The sequence below is a fragment of the Periophthalmus magnuspinnatus genome, chromosome 20 (assembly GCF_009829125.3).
Source record: "Periophthalmus magnuspinnatus isolate fPerMag1 chromosome 20, fPerMag1.2.pri, whole genome shotgun sequence".
NCBI classification, from domain to species: domain Eukaryota; kingdom Metazoa; phylum Chordata; class Actinopteri; order Gobiiformes; family Gobiidae; genus Periophthalmus; species Periophthalmus magnuspinnatus.
In genome coordinates, this window is record NC_047145.1 from 10,635,489 (window position 1) to 10,651,581 (window position 16,093).

General features: G+C 37.6%; 1 protein-coding gene across 1 annotated transcript; it reads left to right on the top strand.

Annotated features, from left to right (window-relative positions):
* On the top strand, window positions 1-15,728 carry and1 (actinodin1). The gene is made up of 7 exons (XM_055230279.1): window positions 1-63; window positions 2,874-2,959; window positions 9,003-9,041; window positions 9,950-10,092; window positions 11,736-12,149; window positions 13,236-13,490; window positions 14,598-15,728. Exons 2-7 carry the CDS (start codon window positions 2,893-2,895, stop codon window positions 15,609-15,611), a joined length of 1,932 nt encoding a protein of 643 aa, XP_055086254.1. The 5' UTR covers window positions 1-63; window positions 2,874-2,892; the 3' UTR covers window positions 15,612-15,728.
* Window positions 15,729-16,093: the final 365 nt, after the last annotated feature.

The following is a 16,093-nucleotide window of genomic DNA, read 5'->3' on the forward strand; positions in this document are numbered from 1 at the left end:
GACCCAGGGAAAGTTCAACTCCCCAGACTGGACAAGAGTACAGCAGACCAGTGACCCAAACAGGTAAGAGCACATTATGGCTAGAATTTTGAAAAGTAAAATTCAAATACAGAAGTAGTGGTGTGACAATAGGGGGAAAAGTAGTGTTATGACAATCCTAAAGTTTCAAATTTCAATTTCGATAAGGTAAGGAATCAGAAGTGGGTAGAGTAGCCAAAAATTGTACTGAAGTAAGTAATAACGTTATTTCAAAATGATTTTACTCAAGTAGAAGTACAAATTAGTAGCAACAAATTACTCAAGTAAGAGTAAAAAAGTATTTGGAAAAACTATTACTTAAGTAAGAGTAACTTAAAGAGTAACTGTTGGGACGTAACATCTCATTTACAATTTGAAGTCAGTGTAATTTGAAAGAAAACATGATAATGCTCAAAAATCAAAGGACAGACACCAAAATGAGACAAACTAAATCATATCTGAAGGAGCTGTGCAAGAAAGAAAAATGTACAAATCATTTCATATTGCTAACATAAAACTTTTATCACTTGCAGAACCACAACTTTTACTCATGTAGGAGGAAAAGTATGCTACTCTGAAAAGTACAATTTCTTTAAAAAGTTACTCAAGTAAATCTAACAGTGTAGATGTAACTGAGTATTACCTACCTCTGGAAGCAGTAGATTCTATACTCAATACAGATTCCAATTCCACGAAGATAATAGAAACACTCTTTATTTAGGTGATAGAATGTCATTTCAACATCAAATTGTAGTACTTTCTTTTATATTATTATATTTCTTTTATACTTTTATCTGTGTAATCCCTCAGTCGTCCAGGTATATTCCATATGTGGTTTTATACGTGTTCTGATACAGCTCAAGATCATTCTAAAGCTATTCAGGAAAGGTTCATTTCTGTCCTGTGAATGTGACTTTTTTGCATTGATGCCTGCTCAAATGAGTATGTACTTTCAATACTAGTTTTAGCATTAATTAGTAACTGACTTTTAATACTTTTGACAACCCTAAATGTAAGTGCCATGTCAAAAAGTCATCACTGAACTGGATAAAAGTGCCTGCGCCAGATTCAACATTGTTTACATTACATTGTTTCAGGATGACCAAAATGTAAAGATATTTTACAGGGACAGTACACATTCCTAGATTCATCCACTTGTTGAAATTAATGGGATTGGGATTTGGATCTCATTACATCTAAACTTTGCAAATGTGAATTCAATATTGGTCAGTGTATTGTATGAGTTGGGAGCCCTAGCTGAAGAAATTGGCAGTGTAAGTGCTCTGCAATTACACTGCATACTTTTATAGAATGTGGTATGACTGAAATAATAAATAGCTATTTCCTATTCTGACAGTCATTTGTGAAACATATTACATCTGTAACATAATACTATTGGGATCAGTATAAGTGAAGCGTAGCTTTCAAACTATGTATCTACAACCATCTATAGGAAAGATGATGTTATGATATAGGTGTTGTCACTCGATTTTGACGCTAAGGAATTCATTGCACATATGATATTGATTATGGTACCACAATGAAGATAAAAATATCGATAGAATGTAATTTTCACATACAAAATAATAGTACTTTCTTTATGTTTGCATGAGGTCTTATATCCGTTTTAATAAAGCTCAAAATCATACTAAAACTGTTCAGGAAAGCTCAGATTTTGTCCTGTGAATCTGATTTATTTACATTATCGATACTTGATCAATTGAGTGTTTAGTTTTAATATTAGTTTAGTATTGATTAGTATCGATCTAATGTAGGTATCAAGAGTACATTTTCAATACCTTTGACAACCCTATATGGTATTAAGTGTTAATAATCTAGTTCATATCTACCGTAACTAGTTTATTATAGTGTCATGATTTTCTTTTAAATAAATAGCTGGTAAATTAGCTTAGAACAACACAATAAGACAAATGCTGATTACTACATACATTTCTGTTCCACTCCTAGTCATTCATCTAATAAAAACAATTCACTATATCAAATATCTTAGAATGTTGTCAGAGCCTCAGCCTGTTAAAAATAAAATTAAGTAAATTAACAATTGAATGTACAGTAAAAAAAAAAAAAAAAAATAAAAGTGCTGAGAGTTGAGATTTGGCAACCTTGGTGAAGGGGCTTACCCAGCCTCAAGTTCAGCCTTCAAAAGTCTGTGCATTGACACCTGGTCTGTGCATCCTAATGACAAAGTAGAGTGGATAAGTCACGGCTCCAGCCTGTTCTCACCGAATCACACTCCTCCAACTGAAAAAGAAACAACCACTGAAATCTAAAGTGCAGATAAAGCAGATCTTGGCAACCTTTTTAATGGGACAAGGCAGTTGCAGGGAGAGTAGTTATTGTGTTTAAAGGTGTGCTATGTAACCTTTCATGTGAGGAGTTTGCCAGTTGCTCGTCAAAGAAATAACATCTCCATGGAGACAAGCAGGTGACACACCCTCCTCCAGAAAAGTTATTTGTGCACCTTTAAATAGAGTACTGCAACTTGAAAATGGTGATAATTAAGTATAAGTACAAAATAATAAACCTAAAATGACATGAGTAAAAGTTAAAAGTATTTGGTAATTATATATATATATATATATATATATATATATATATATATATATATATATATATAAACTGTGTAAATGTAACTGAGTACTACCCACCTCTGGGTAAAAAGTATGACATGATAAAACCAGTAGAAGTTAAGTTTCTGAAATCTGGCCTTCTCTAATGTAAATGGTGTTCAGTTGTCCATGCTGGGTGCGTTACATGGGGACAGGCCGTTTTGAATGATGGATGGAGGGTGTTTCAAAGTCCATACGTTAACCCCTGTATGTATTATTGAACAGGTGAAGAAGATCGGCAAGCATGGCGTGGAGACATGGATTGTCTGGGGTGGTCCTGACTGCTCTGCTGGCAGCCATTTTGCTGCCTGGTAAGTGTACATAACTCAACAAGGATCATGATGTAACTACTATGAAATATATACTTTTATATGACTTTTAATGCAAGTCATGTTTATTGTATATATATATATATATATATATATATATATATATATATATATATATATATATATATATATATATATATATATATATATATATATATATATATATATACACATATATATATATATACACACATATATATATATATATATATATATATATATATATATATATATATATATATATATATATATATATATATATATATATATATATATATATATATATATATATATATATATATATATATATATATATATATATATATATATATATATAGTTACTGGGTGCCCATTTTGTGCCTTTTGTAAATTTGTAAACTTGTAAATTGATGACAAAATTTTAACATTTTCTAACCATATGCCTGTTCATAGACAAATTTTTAAACTGGTAAACTGGAAAATGATATGCCTGTCTCTGTCTTTCAGTGGCTTACATACATGGCCAAAGTATATTTAGTAAACTTAGAGATATTTTTGCATAAACTTACTACTTTATCAAAGTCATATTTTGGGAAAATTTTTATGTTGCTGTTTTTTTGCTATTTTGTTATATAGCACTTTGCCAGACACTCAAAGTTGCTTTACAATTCTGTGCATTATTCATTCATTCATTCCACACTCGGTGGTAATTACTATTACAGCCACAGCTGTCCTGGGACAGATTGACAGAAGCAGGGCTGCCAGTCTGTGCCATCGGCAGATCCAACCACCTCCAACCCAAGCACACACCTTTCGCACATTGTCTTGCCTAAGGACACAACAACAGTTTTTTGCTACTGTGGCAAATGATATTAAGTAATAACCAGTCCCAGCCCTGCATAAACTCTGAGATCTGATGATATCAGGCTTTAATAGGGAAGTTTGGCCATGAGGTTTGGGGCCATCACCAAACCTTAGCCTGTTAATGCACCAGCACTACTTCCTGGTTTGCGACTGAACTTTATAATTAGATGCAGACAGCACACTTTTACAATATATCTGTACTGAAGCAGATTCATTTTTACTATACGAAAAAACTCCTTTATTATTTTGTAGCTTAAACAAAAACCTCTTAACTGATTTGACAATTTTATGCTAACAACTACTAATACTGCTTCTACTTCTTTTACTACTATACTACCTCCTCCACCACCATCACTGCTACTGCTACTACATAGCACATAAGCACCTCTTAGAGTAACCAGCCCAATTAAAATAAAAGTAAAGATGTAATTGGTAACAAGCAGTAAAACATGCCCCAGTTTTTGTGTAATCCTCCTTTATAATTCATCATTTCTTTTAGATGCTGGATAATTTCAATACTGCCTAATCATGTTCTAATTTAAGATCGTCATTACTTATACATGTATGATAATCCTCCATTATGGTTGGAAATATTGCATCACTGGCTCCATTTAAGCTTATTTTTATCATTGCGTTACTATTTGAAACTCATTACAGGTGGTAAATGTAGGCAGATGATACGCATATGTAAATATACAGTGTGTGGGTCCAAAACAAGACATGTTAATTATATCGTGTATAACAACTTACCCAGATTTTTAAATACTTCTACTTTTCAAATATAAGCACTTTTACAACAAGCGGCTTTGCACACATGAAGTTGCCTTGTTACTTGAATTTGAGTTAAAGTGCAAATGGCAGGTTAGAGTACTAATTTCACTAAAACATAGTTCACATCATTATATTTATACATTTTATGTTTTACAGAAAATCTTATCTAATTTTCAAAGTTTTGTTTTTATTTTAGTGAAGTTTGTAAGTTTACTTCCAGGTTGGACATGGGCAGCAGATATGACATATATAGGCCTAATAAAAATAAACAACAACAGCTTTATTTTGTTAATTATTATGGTTTAAACAACCAAAAACAGCCTTCCTTGTGCATAAATTGCCTCTGTATTTTGGATGACATAGATGGAGTTATTCCATTTTAGAATTACCATCGCTCACTGCTTCCTGTATCTTTGTACTTTTCATTTCAACATATCAACAAACTTCCACTTAACTGACTTAAAAATATGATAAATATTAGGCAGAGGTGCTCCCTTAGAGATAGGATGAAGAGTTCGGTCAGATGGGAGGAGCTTGGAGTAGAGCTGCTGCTTCTGCACATCAGGAGGAGAGGCATGTCTCACTGGAAGGAGGCCCTGGGGAAGACCCAGGACTTCCCCAGGGCCAGAATGGATGGAGGTACAATCACACCAAACCAAGTAATGCCTGGAAAAACATGAAACCTGTCATATGCACTTTAAAGCTTCAAAACTTCATCATATTTGATATGAAACATATGTTATTGCTAGGAAATGTTTAAAACTTCCCGTAAAAAATTGTTGCTAAAAAACAGTGGGAAAGAAAAAAGGATTTGCTCGTGTAAAAATGATTACCTGTCAGCACAGTCGCCTCCTCCTTCGTCTTGTTAAAGCAGTGCTCCTTCCAGATGTGCGAGCTTGTTTTTTTTACAGCCTTGTTAAAACACAACAGCGGATACAGAGTTAGCATTTTAGCGCGCTCCAGCCACAGCCGCACATCACCTTGACTCACCTTGGTTTGTTTGTCTCTTGAGTTGTCAGCATTTCTGTACTTTTTGTGTTTTAGATTAGCTGTACTGGTTATCGGCAACTTTTTATTCAACATTTTAGGACATATTAAACACCAGAAACTTTTTTATTTATTAATCAACATGGTAAAACTAAAAGTGAACTTAATGAGGTATTTTGGCTAGCTTGTTGGCTTGCATGCTTTTGGTGTTTTTCTGTGTTTTTTTCCTCCATTATACTACTTTTCTCAATAATAATAACAATACTTGAATGAATAGTATGGTGTAGTGATCATGTGGTTATATAACTGCACTGATTGACCAATTGTTGTTTGTTACGCAATGCTATATTTTTTTAAAAGAGAGGGTATTATACAAAATCAACTCTCTTTTTTTTAGCTTTTCTACATGATTTCCCTGTGAAATACATGCCTGAAGAGGTTTTATATGTCATCCATGCATGTTTGAGTAATGTAGCAATCTCTGCCCTATTCAAACCCTCCTTACAGTTAGCTGTACGATCCTGTCCAAGACTCGACCATTTTCCTAAATGTACAAAAGCATAATACAAAACAATACACTTCAACTTCATAAACCTGATGCAATGTGCAGTAGTATCATTATCATCAGCGGGATGCACGACGATTGTATTGTGATAGTTGTACACTGAAGGGGGAGTGACTTCACTGTGGAGCAAAGAGAGGACAGACTCTGAGTGTCACAAACGAAAGTGAAACTTATGAAACATGTTAATACATTGTTTTCGGTGAATGTAGCATTTTCAAAACAATAAAAGTTAACATGGTGATAAATATGTTATGTGTTAGCAATTAATATCCCATAGAAGTGTAACACCCCCTCTTTAATGTTGCACTATGTAATTTTTCTTATGGAGGGTTGCTGCTTTCTTGTCTCCATTGCCTGAAATGTTACACAGAATGGCATTAATCTTTTTCCATGGAGACATTTGACTCCCAGTGAGTGTGAGTGTATGTTTTCCACTGTATTTATTTATTTTTTTCTGTAATAAAAACACCTGGAATTGGATGAATGCAAGATGCATACATTTAATGCCATACTGTGGAACATTCCATGCAATTCAATAACATCTCCATGGAGACAAGCAGGTTGCAGACCCTACACCCAAAATAATACATGCATTTGTATCTAAAGAATAGGTCAATCAATGGACCATTAAATAACCACATAATCATTAGCTGCACCATCCTATTGCCAAGCATTGCTGTGTATCACTTTATAGCAATGTAAGATAGATATGTCTAAGGTTATGTAAGATGCCTGTGTAATCTCTCAGTAGTCCAGGTATGATCCATAGCAAAAGAAATTTCAATTCTGTCAAATGGACAAAAGTTTTAGGGTGAAGATATTTTGCTGCTCATCCAAACCGCTTCTTCAGTTCTGGTAGCTGAACTGAACTTGGATGATTTCTTAGGCCTGCATATAATTCCAGTTGAATCAATTTGACTTTGTTTATTTAAGTAATGTAGAATGTCTACTGCAATCAAGAAAATATTCTGTCTCCGCATGAAAAGCCTGCCAGCCCTATAGCTTAAACCTCTATAAACATGGTCTGAAGTCATGGGATTGTTGTATCTGCATTTCATATTTCTACCATTACTCAGATATGAATACAGATGTCAGATCTGTATTCAGATCTGAATACAGGTGTCCTCCAGATGTATAGATGTATTTGGTTACCTTCTCCCTTGTTTTGACCTGTGTTATATAAGATGGCATAATAAGATGACCTTAAATTCCTGGGAATAAACAGTCACTTGTGTACCTTACAAGCAGACTCTGAATGAATATCCACCCTTCACATATTTGTGTAATTCAATTCCTCAAAATGTGGCACGTCCTCTCTCAGTTGGTTGCTTACACATTTCACTTATAATATGGAATGTGATGACAGTCTCTTATTTCATTATAGGTTGGACATGAATGTTCACGCAAAAATATTTATAGATTCTTTGGCTAATTAAGATTCTTGTCCTAATCAGCAGTACCTCAGTAAATCACTCATTTTACAGGAATTACTCCCTCCTGTCACAACCGCTCAAATATCTTATGTGTGAAAAGACAGGTAATAGGCAACTTCTTTGTCAAAGCCTGATCTTGTCAGATCAGGCTCTGCCTGGTTAGTACTTGGATGGGAAACCACTAGGAATACCAAGTGCCACAGTGGGGCACCAGTGGCAAAACTGCTGTTATGTCCTCAGGCAAGGTACTTCACTTCACCCAGTATGAATTTGGGGTGTGTGTATGTAAGTGTTGGTGGTGGCCGATGAGTTGAAGGCACAGATTAGTAGCCTCACTGACTTCTGTCAGTCTGCCCCAGGGCAGCTGTGGCTACAATGGTAACTTACCACATGTGGAGTGAATAAATAATGCACAAATGATTGTTATGATTGTTATTCTTCCATACAGAGGGCAAGAGCCAATTTGCTTTGTTCAATTAAATAGCATTTAAGGAATACACAAATGAAAATCCACAAATGTTCAACCCAATAATTTCTGTTACTGTCTTTAATGTGCGAATTAACTGAAAATTGACAATAATAATTTTATCTGGCCCAACTGTATTACATACAGGGTACCTCAGAATTCTATGGTAGAATTTACCTTTTAACTATCATCAGATGTTTTGACCTGGTTTATGGTTAATATCTCTGTAATTACTGGAGCAATTCACATGAAACAAAAACTGGCAAAAAGTAACGTCTTCTCTGTCAAGCATCAAAGTGGAGTTATTTTTTTACAGTGGCTTTAGAAAGTGGTGCCATTATTCAACCCCAAAGACATGATTGATGATTGTCAATTGAAAGCTCTTAGGTGTTAGATTAATATGAAATTTTTTTGTGGAGCCAATCCTTCACAAATAATGATGAAGTTCAGAATTTGTGGATCATATGTTAAAATATTTATGATGTCATGTTTTCCACCTGAAAATATGACATCATTGAATTATAAAACATGAATGCTACCTATTGCCCCTACCTTCAAATGCTGTTTTATTTCTCATCTCCTTGAATCTTCCTCTCTTTCTTTACTACTCTCTTCCTACTCTCCTCTTCCTCTCCTTCTGCAAGGCATTAACACCTTTTCCCTGTGGAGATGAAAGAGTACAACAGCGAGGCACAATCTGCTGTAGTCTTAACCGTACACGGAGGGGGGCGCAGCGTGGAGCCGACTGTTACGGGCTCACCTATAAAATCTACAAAGCAGTATGCCCAGCAGCCTCCCAGCTACAGCCAATTACCCGGGTCTGTTAGCCATATACAGGCTAGTAAAAGACGAGGGGTAATGTTGTTTCCTAGCATGTATTGGTAGGAGAGGAGTTGGTGTAAGCTCTTTCAAAAAACTTATTCAGCTTTTTGGAGTCTAACATATGTTTTTGTCTGACAGCGTTCCTGTGTGCTGGGCCTATTGGGCAGAAGAACAAAGGTAATTGAAGTAAACATATATTGATTGTATTATATAGTGTTGGAGATATGGTAATGAAGAATAGACATTACTCAGACTCAGGCTGCAGTTCACACCTTAAGATAGTTCAATTTAGGGATGGGTGAAATATTGGAATATAAATATTCCAGCATCAGTTTTGGCCAGTATTAATATTTGATACAGATATTTTTCACTGTGTGCCCTTTTGGAACAGACTAATGAGCCAAAATGGAAAATAGAGTGTTATATGGCTGAATGTATGTATCTATCTATATATCTATCTAACAAATAGTTTTACATCCCATTATTTTTTATGAACACGAAAAATGTGTTTATGATCTTTACTGCAAAAACATTGCTGGCGTTACTATGGATTTTAAAAGCTAAATATTGGTATCGGCAAATATCGGTTATCGGCCACAGCAACAGGCTCAAAAAAATCCACATCAGCCCATGGATTTAGCTAACAGGTTCTCCTTACAGTAAGGATGGTAGCTCCTCCACTCAGACAGATGAAGGGCAGGGACGTACCAGTAATCCAGCTGAACTGAAGAAGGCTCTTAGATGAGTAGAGAAAAGGATTCAGAGCAATAAACTTTGTCCAGAATTAATTGTTCTTTTGAAATGTTTCTACAAAGAAAACTTTTGCGTAGCACTTGATATAGTGGTCCTACTAAACCCGCAAATCCTACTAAAACTACTGTGTTATTACAGGTAGTTTCATGGTAATATGTATTATAAAATAATAATTCATTAATTTAGTGCTTAGGAAAGAGGAAGAAAGTGTGACATATAACCATTTTTAGAAAACGGTATTGAAGTTCTTAATTTCCAGATACCTCTTTAATGTCCCATAGAAAACATCAAAAGTATTGGTTATAGTCAGTATTCGTCCTTATTTTCAGCAGGTCACAGCATTAAGGAGAGGGCAGAAGCAGCAGCCAACCACAGGAGACTGATCCGAAACCGCCGTAACATCAGCTGGTACAACCAACACTCGGACTTCTGGGCCTGGTACAAGTACTTCACCGACAATGGCAACCAGGAGGCAGTGAGTGCAGAGCAGGATGGTCCAAATATCTGTAATCCTGTACTTATAATGTTTACAGGCACTAATTTCTGGTTTAGTCCAATTTCTAAAATACTTGTATGCTAATCACATGAATCTCTAAAACATTACTGGACAACATTGATCATACTTGAACACTGCTAAATGTATATAGTGCACTCATGATCAGCTCGGAGAGGCATTCAACTACACACAGCAAAAAACAGCCAGGAAAATATTGGACATGTGTTTGGACATTTACTTGCTCATTTTAGATCAGCAGCAGCAACACAAATGATGGCCTCTTCAAATGTTCTATCAAGTGTTTCATTGCTTTAGTCTGAAAATAAAAGCTGAAAGCTAAAAACTTTGATCATCTTTGATGTGCTTAATTGTGCTGCGGAGAGCAAATACTACATTTTGTAACATCTAAAAAAATGTCATGTCAACTCATTTAGTTTAAGTTCTAGCAGCTTTTATTAGCAATTATATCTACAAAGGTTTGGTGATAAAGCCAAATTATTAGATGCCTCTGAATGTCTCTTAGCCCTTGTTTGCACCTATTTGTGTTTTTGCTGTAGACTGAAACAAGACACATAATGATACATAATGAATATAAGAGGGTCATAGTTGGTCAAAACATCTCCACAACACAACTGTGAGAACCCACATGTCCTTTTATAATCCCAAGTGCAATGAGACATATAGCACACAATTGTCAGTAAATATGATTTAATTTAAGATCTCACAATCTATCAGATGACAGATCAGATAGAAGCTATTTTAATTTGTCGATGAAGAGGCCTATTTTTCCTAATCTGTCAGGTTTCAAATTAGCCCAGTACGTGGTTACATTTCAGCTATACCAAAATAATGTGCATCATAAAATTATAACAAAAATCTGAATTAATTATAGGGTTAAATATTAAAAGTTTTGCTGCCACTATACTTGCTATTTAGGTACATAGGTATATACTTTATTGTACTTTATAATACTTTATTGTCCTCAAGCAGTCAGAATCCATGTTGCATGGAATTTTGAGGAATAAAAACATCTGTGATTGAATGCCATATTGTGGAACATTTCAAGGAAAACAATAACATCTCCGTGTAGACAAGCAGATGACAGACCTCCCACCAGAAAAGTTGCTTAGCACACCTTTGACATGTAGAGAAAGTGGAACTAAACACCAAATCCACTTTTAAAAACTGTGTATATGGTGTTTTAAGAGCATTGTCTACTGTTTGTTCCTCGTCATTTTTGACAAGTTTAGAGCAAACTAGGTAAACACGGCTTTCTGTCTGTTTTTTCAGTGGCCTCTGCAAATCCCAGTAGTTGGTGACATCACTCAGGAGTACTGATTATGATTATAGCCAGGTGTTTCTGATTACAAACACATGGCTGCAGGGGCAGTTTGAAGTGTAGATACCTGTTGGACCTTGTATGCACAAACCCCACCCCTCCTCCCCCTTCACTCTCTTCTTTAGTCCTCCAGGTACTGTTCAGTTTAGCAGCTCTATTTTAAATGTGGTCTTGGGTGAAGTTTGTGTTTAGCCGCACTTTAAGGACCATTCATTTTGGCTCATACATTATTGAGAAACTCCATCACTCATGTAATCTTCCCTAAAATTGTATTGTTCTCCAGGTTCAGGAGCTGGATCGCATTTACCTGGCTTATCTACAGAACAAGAACCGTGCTGAGGGACAGCGTTCCTACAAGGCATACCTGCGCCACCTGGGGGAGATCTACAAGTCCTGCGCCGACTCAGATGACCCCAACTGCGTGTCCGCCTACACCGCCAGACCCAAAGCCAAACCTGAGCCGCCCAAGATCCCTATAGCCGCTCCAATCAAGACCTGTGACCCCACCAAAGACCCGTACTGCCTGTACATGGCTCTGGTACAGGGGAAGAGCCCGTACATGCCCCTGGTGATGCCTGTGGCAACCGCAGCACCTGTTAAAGCACCTGCACCCATGTATGTGCGGGCTGCCTCATCTAAGGACCCTGAGTCAGGCTACTATTACTACGCTCCCTCCGCTGTGCCTTTTCTGTCCAAGGTAAGATGGTGGACATTAAAGGGAGGGTTGGGGAAGTGAAAGAGGAAGTTTAAAGATAGGAGACAACTTGAATGCTTTGGGTTACATTTAAAAGCATATTTAGTAATTTTATCTTGAACGTTTTAAATATCCATCTTATCTGCGTTCCCTGTTCAAATCAAATATTACTTTTAGCATGTTAATTTATTATTAATGACAAAAACCTTGTACATGATGGCAAGTTGTTGCTGATTTCATTCAGCGTTTTGGTTCTCGAGCAAATTATCCAATCAGAAAGTAGAATGACCCTCACATGAGTCTCTCATTTGGGCTGCCAGATCCTACAACTAATTCCAGTTAGTTTAAATCTAAAAGGACTCTCTCAAATTTGAGTCAGCACTACCTAAAATCCAGCACCTGAAGCCAATCATTAATTAGTGCTAGTGCAGCCTCTTCCACTCAGTGAATTCTGGAGGTTCTGAGCTTTCTCATGAAGCATGTGAAATATACTGAGCTTGAAAAAAACTACTTTTTGTAGAATAAAATGTTGTAGCCTGAGAGTTGAAGAGAATGGGCATGACGCTGGACTTTATTTACCATCTGTATAGAGCCCAGCACCCAGAGACATGAACCCTCAAGACATTGTGATGGTGCTGTTTACTCCAGTCTAATCCAGTTCAGTCTGGCTAAACTTCCTTTGTAGGAAGTATTATACCTCTGATGAAGTAAGCCACGATAACAGAGATTGAGCTGGCAGTAAGTGCCACAGGTACAGCACAGAAATGGAATGTCTCTAACACTACAATTTGTATCTTCAATATGCAGTTGATTTGGTTGTGTCATCTTGTCTTCATGGAGACAAGATGACACATGCTATACTATGGCACATTCCAGGCTAAGCAGTGTATCTTCATAGAAACAAACCTTTTTACTAAGCGCACAAAAAAAAAAAAAAAAGAGTAATTTATTACTCGATACATGGTCAGAAAAAAAAAAACCTTCGTAATATAAATGATCGAACAACTCACTTTTATTCCATGAGATCTTCCAATACTTTCAGCCTTTACTATCTATGTAAATGTATGTATGTATTCTGTCCCTCTCCAGGAGCAGAAGGCAGAGCTCCTGAGGATCTGTTCTTCTGAGGATGTGGAGTGTCTACAGTACCACCTGAGAGCGGCTTTTGGCTACAGTCCAGCTGCCGGGTCCCTACCTTCCTATGCCCACCTCGGCTGTGACCCAAAGAAGGATCCCAGCTGCAAGGCCAAACTGGTGCAGAAGGCCCCCTCTGGACTGTACCTTCAGTACCCCAACTGTGATCCACTCAGGGACCCCTACTGCGCATACGCCGCCTCACTCGTGGTAACGCCTCACATCTACAAGGATACATATGATAATGAATATAAAAAGTACATGAGCTGGAGCGAAGCAGGCATATTCTTATTGAAGACATGAATTTTAATTTTAACCATTTGCTGTAGGGCCTCAACTCCAATGATTTCGCTACAATATTAATCCGTCCTTTTCATTTTAGGTATTGATTGATCAAAATTGATATGTGAATATTACATTTTTTTTACTTAAGTGGAACTGGGGATGTGCAGTTAATCAAATTTGAATCACATTGCAATCCAATCATTTCAAAACATCAGTGGTTTAATCTACAGCTAATCCTCTGTCATTGTTCCTTCCTGAATTGATGTAATCTAGTGTACTATGAAGTCACTGTCCAAGTAAACACAAAGGAAGACACATTATGTAGTTAGAGCCTGCTGGGACAAACCCCTGCCGCTATGAACATGAGTGGAAATGATGAATAAATGATTTGTCTGCATCCTGTACTTTACATAGTGCTCTTGACTGACTCCAAATTTCATGTTTTTCCTGTACCATGCAGGAAGTTCAGTCCATGAATAGTACCATTGAATATGAATTGTAATTAGGGACTTAGTTTTGTTTTTGTTTCGTCAATATTGTGGTTGAGATTCAAGTATCGCTCAAAATGTTAATGAAATCTATAATTAACCACAAAATTGCAGAAATATAATATATTTTATACTCTAAAAGATTACTTTGTGAGTTTGTTGTAGTTAATTTATTTAATAAGTGGGTAGTACTCAGTTACATTTACTTACAGTTACTTTTCTAGCAGCCTACTTCTATACTTGAGTAATATTTTTATTGAACAGTACTCTTACTTCAGTAAAAGTTTTGCGTACTCTTCCGACTGTGAGCAATATTCATTTAAATATTTGTATTATTTGCACTGCTTCTTCAGATATAATGTGCATTATTTAATATTTTATCCTTCTCATTAAATTAAAAATCAGGTATTATGTCCCAACAGTTAGTTATGAAGTTACTCTTTCTTGAGGAGCAGTTTTTCTTTGATCACTACTTTGTACCTCTACGTGAGTAATAGTATGTTGAAGTAATGTTATTCTTACTTACAATTTGTTTCTCTTTTAGGCTCCTCGTGCACCCAACCCTCCCGCCCCCGCAGGCCCTGGCTCCTGCAACCCCCTGTACGAAGAAGGGTGCAACCCACTGACCGCCACTCGCTTCGCCTCTCCTCCTGACTACAAGCGTGGCGAGAGTGATGAGGCTGCCGCCATCCGAGCCGCCCCGCCCTCTGCCTCCACACACGAGCAGTATGACCCCTACGCCATGTACCGGGACCAATACACCAACCGCAATCACATCCCCGACCCTTACGCCATGTACCGCCAGCCGGCCACACCTGCTCCTCGCCAGGCCACCTCCGACCCATATGCCATGATCCGACGCCTCATGTCCCAAGCCCAGCTCAATGATCCCTACGCCCCGCGCATGGAAGCTGCTGCCCCCTCTTCCAACCCCAACGATCCCTTTGCCGTCATTCGCGAAGCTGCGGCGGCCATGCATCGCCAACGGCAACACCAGCCCACTCAGCAGTATCCATTTGCCAAACACGAGGAGCCACCACAAGCACAGCGCCATCCACTGGGACCCCCCGGTAAGACAAAGGAAGGTTATGATTGCTACATGGGCTACGATCCAGAGTGCATCCCACTGAAGCCCAACCAGCCACGTTTCGGGGGTGCAAGACACGGACACGCCGCAGAGCCGAGAGTGGCCGATGAGAACCAGCAAAGGTATCTCGAGCCGGCTAATCCCGACTGCGATCCGGAATATGACCGTGATTGCCGTCTCCGCCGTTACGAGCCAGAGCAGGCCGAACCGCAACAGGAGCGCCATGAAGAGGAACCGCACCACAATATTCCAGAAAGAGAGCTACATCCAGAACCCCATCACCCCGTCCAACCAGAGCAGGAGCAGTATGAAACGGAGCCGTACCAGAGCGGCCAAGATGAACCGCACTCGCCGTACCCAGCAATATCCCAGAATGTGCCCACGCTGCAAGACATTCTGCGTCGTTACGGAGACCAGTATCACGACCAGGAGGAGCACAGGGCTTATCCAGATGACTACCGCAAGAAGTAAACAAAAATAAGTGGTAACGTTTTATAATAACTACACCTTAATTAGACTGAAAAAAGCATGAAGAAAGACTTAATTCATAATGACCAAATGGTTTATTAAGAATGATTCAGGCTTAGTATTTACTTAATTAATACTCCTAACCCCAACCACTTAATTAAGTTGTTACTAAATCATTCTTACCTGAATCGTGCAGACATGGTTTTACTGTCTTAAAAATGTGCAAAACTAGTGAACTAGAACTAGTTCATTTTAAACGCTTTGCAGTGATCTAAAGTTATTCCTCTTTTACCTTATGCTTTCCAAGCATCCTAATTACTCACCATGATGAGTTTATAAGCGTATTTCATAACTTTCAGAGGCCCAAGCAGAGTTTTGCCATCACTGTAACGCTAACAACTAGCGTGCTAACTGCACACGTCTTGATTCTTGGACAAGCAAACGCTTTATAGTTAGATGCAGACAGTACACAGAGGACTGATTTT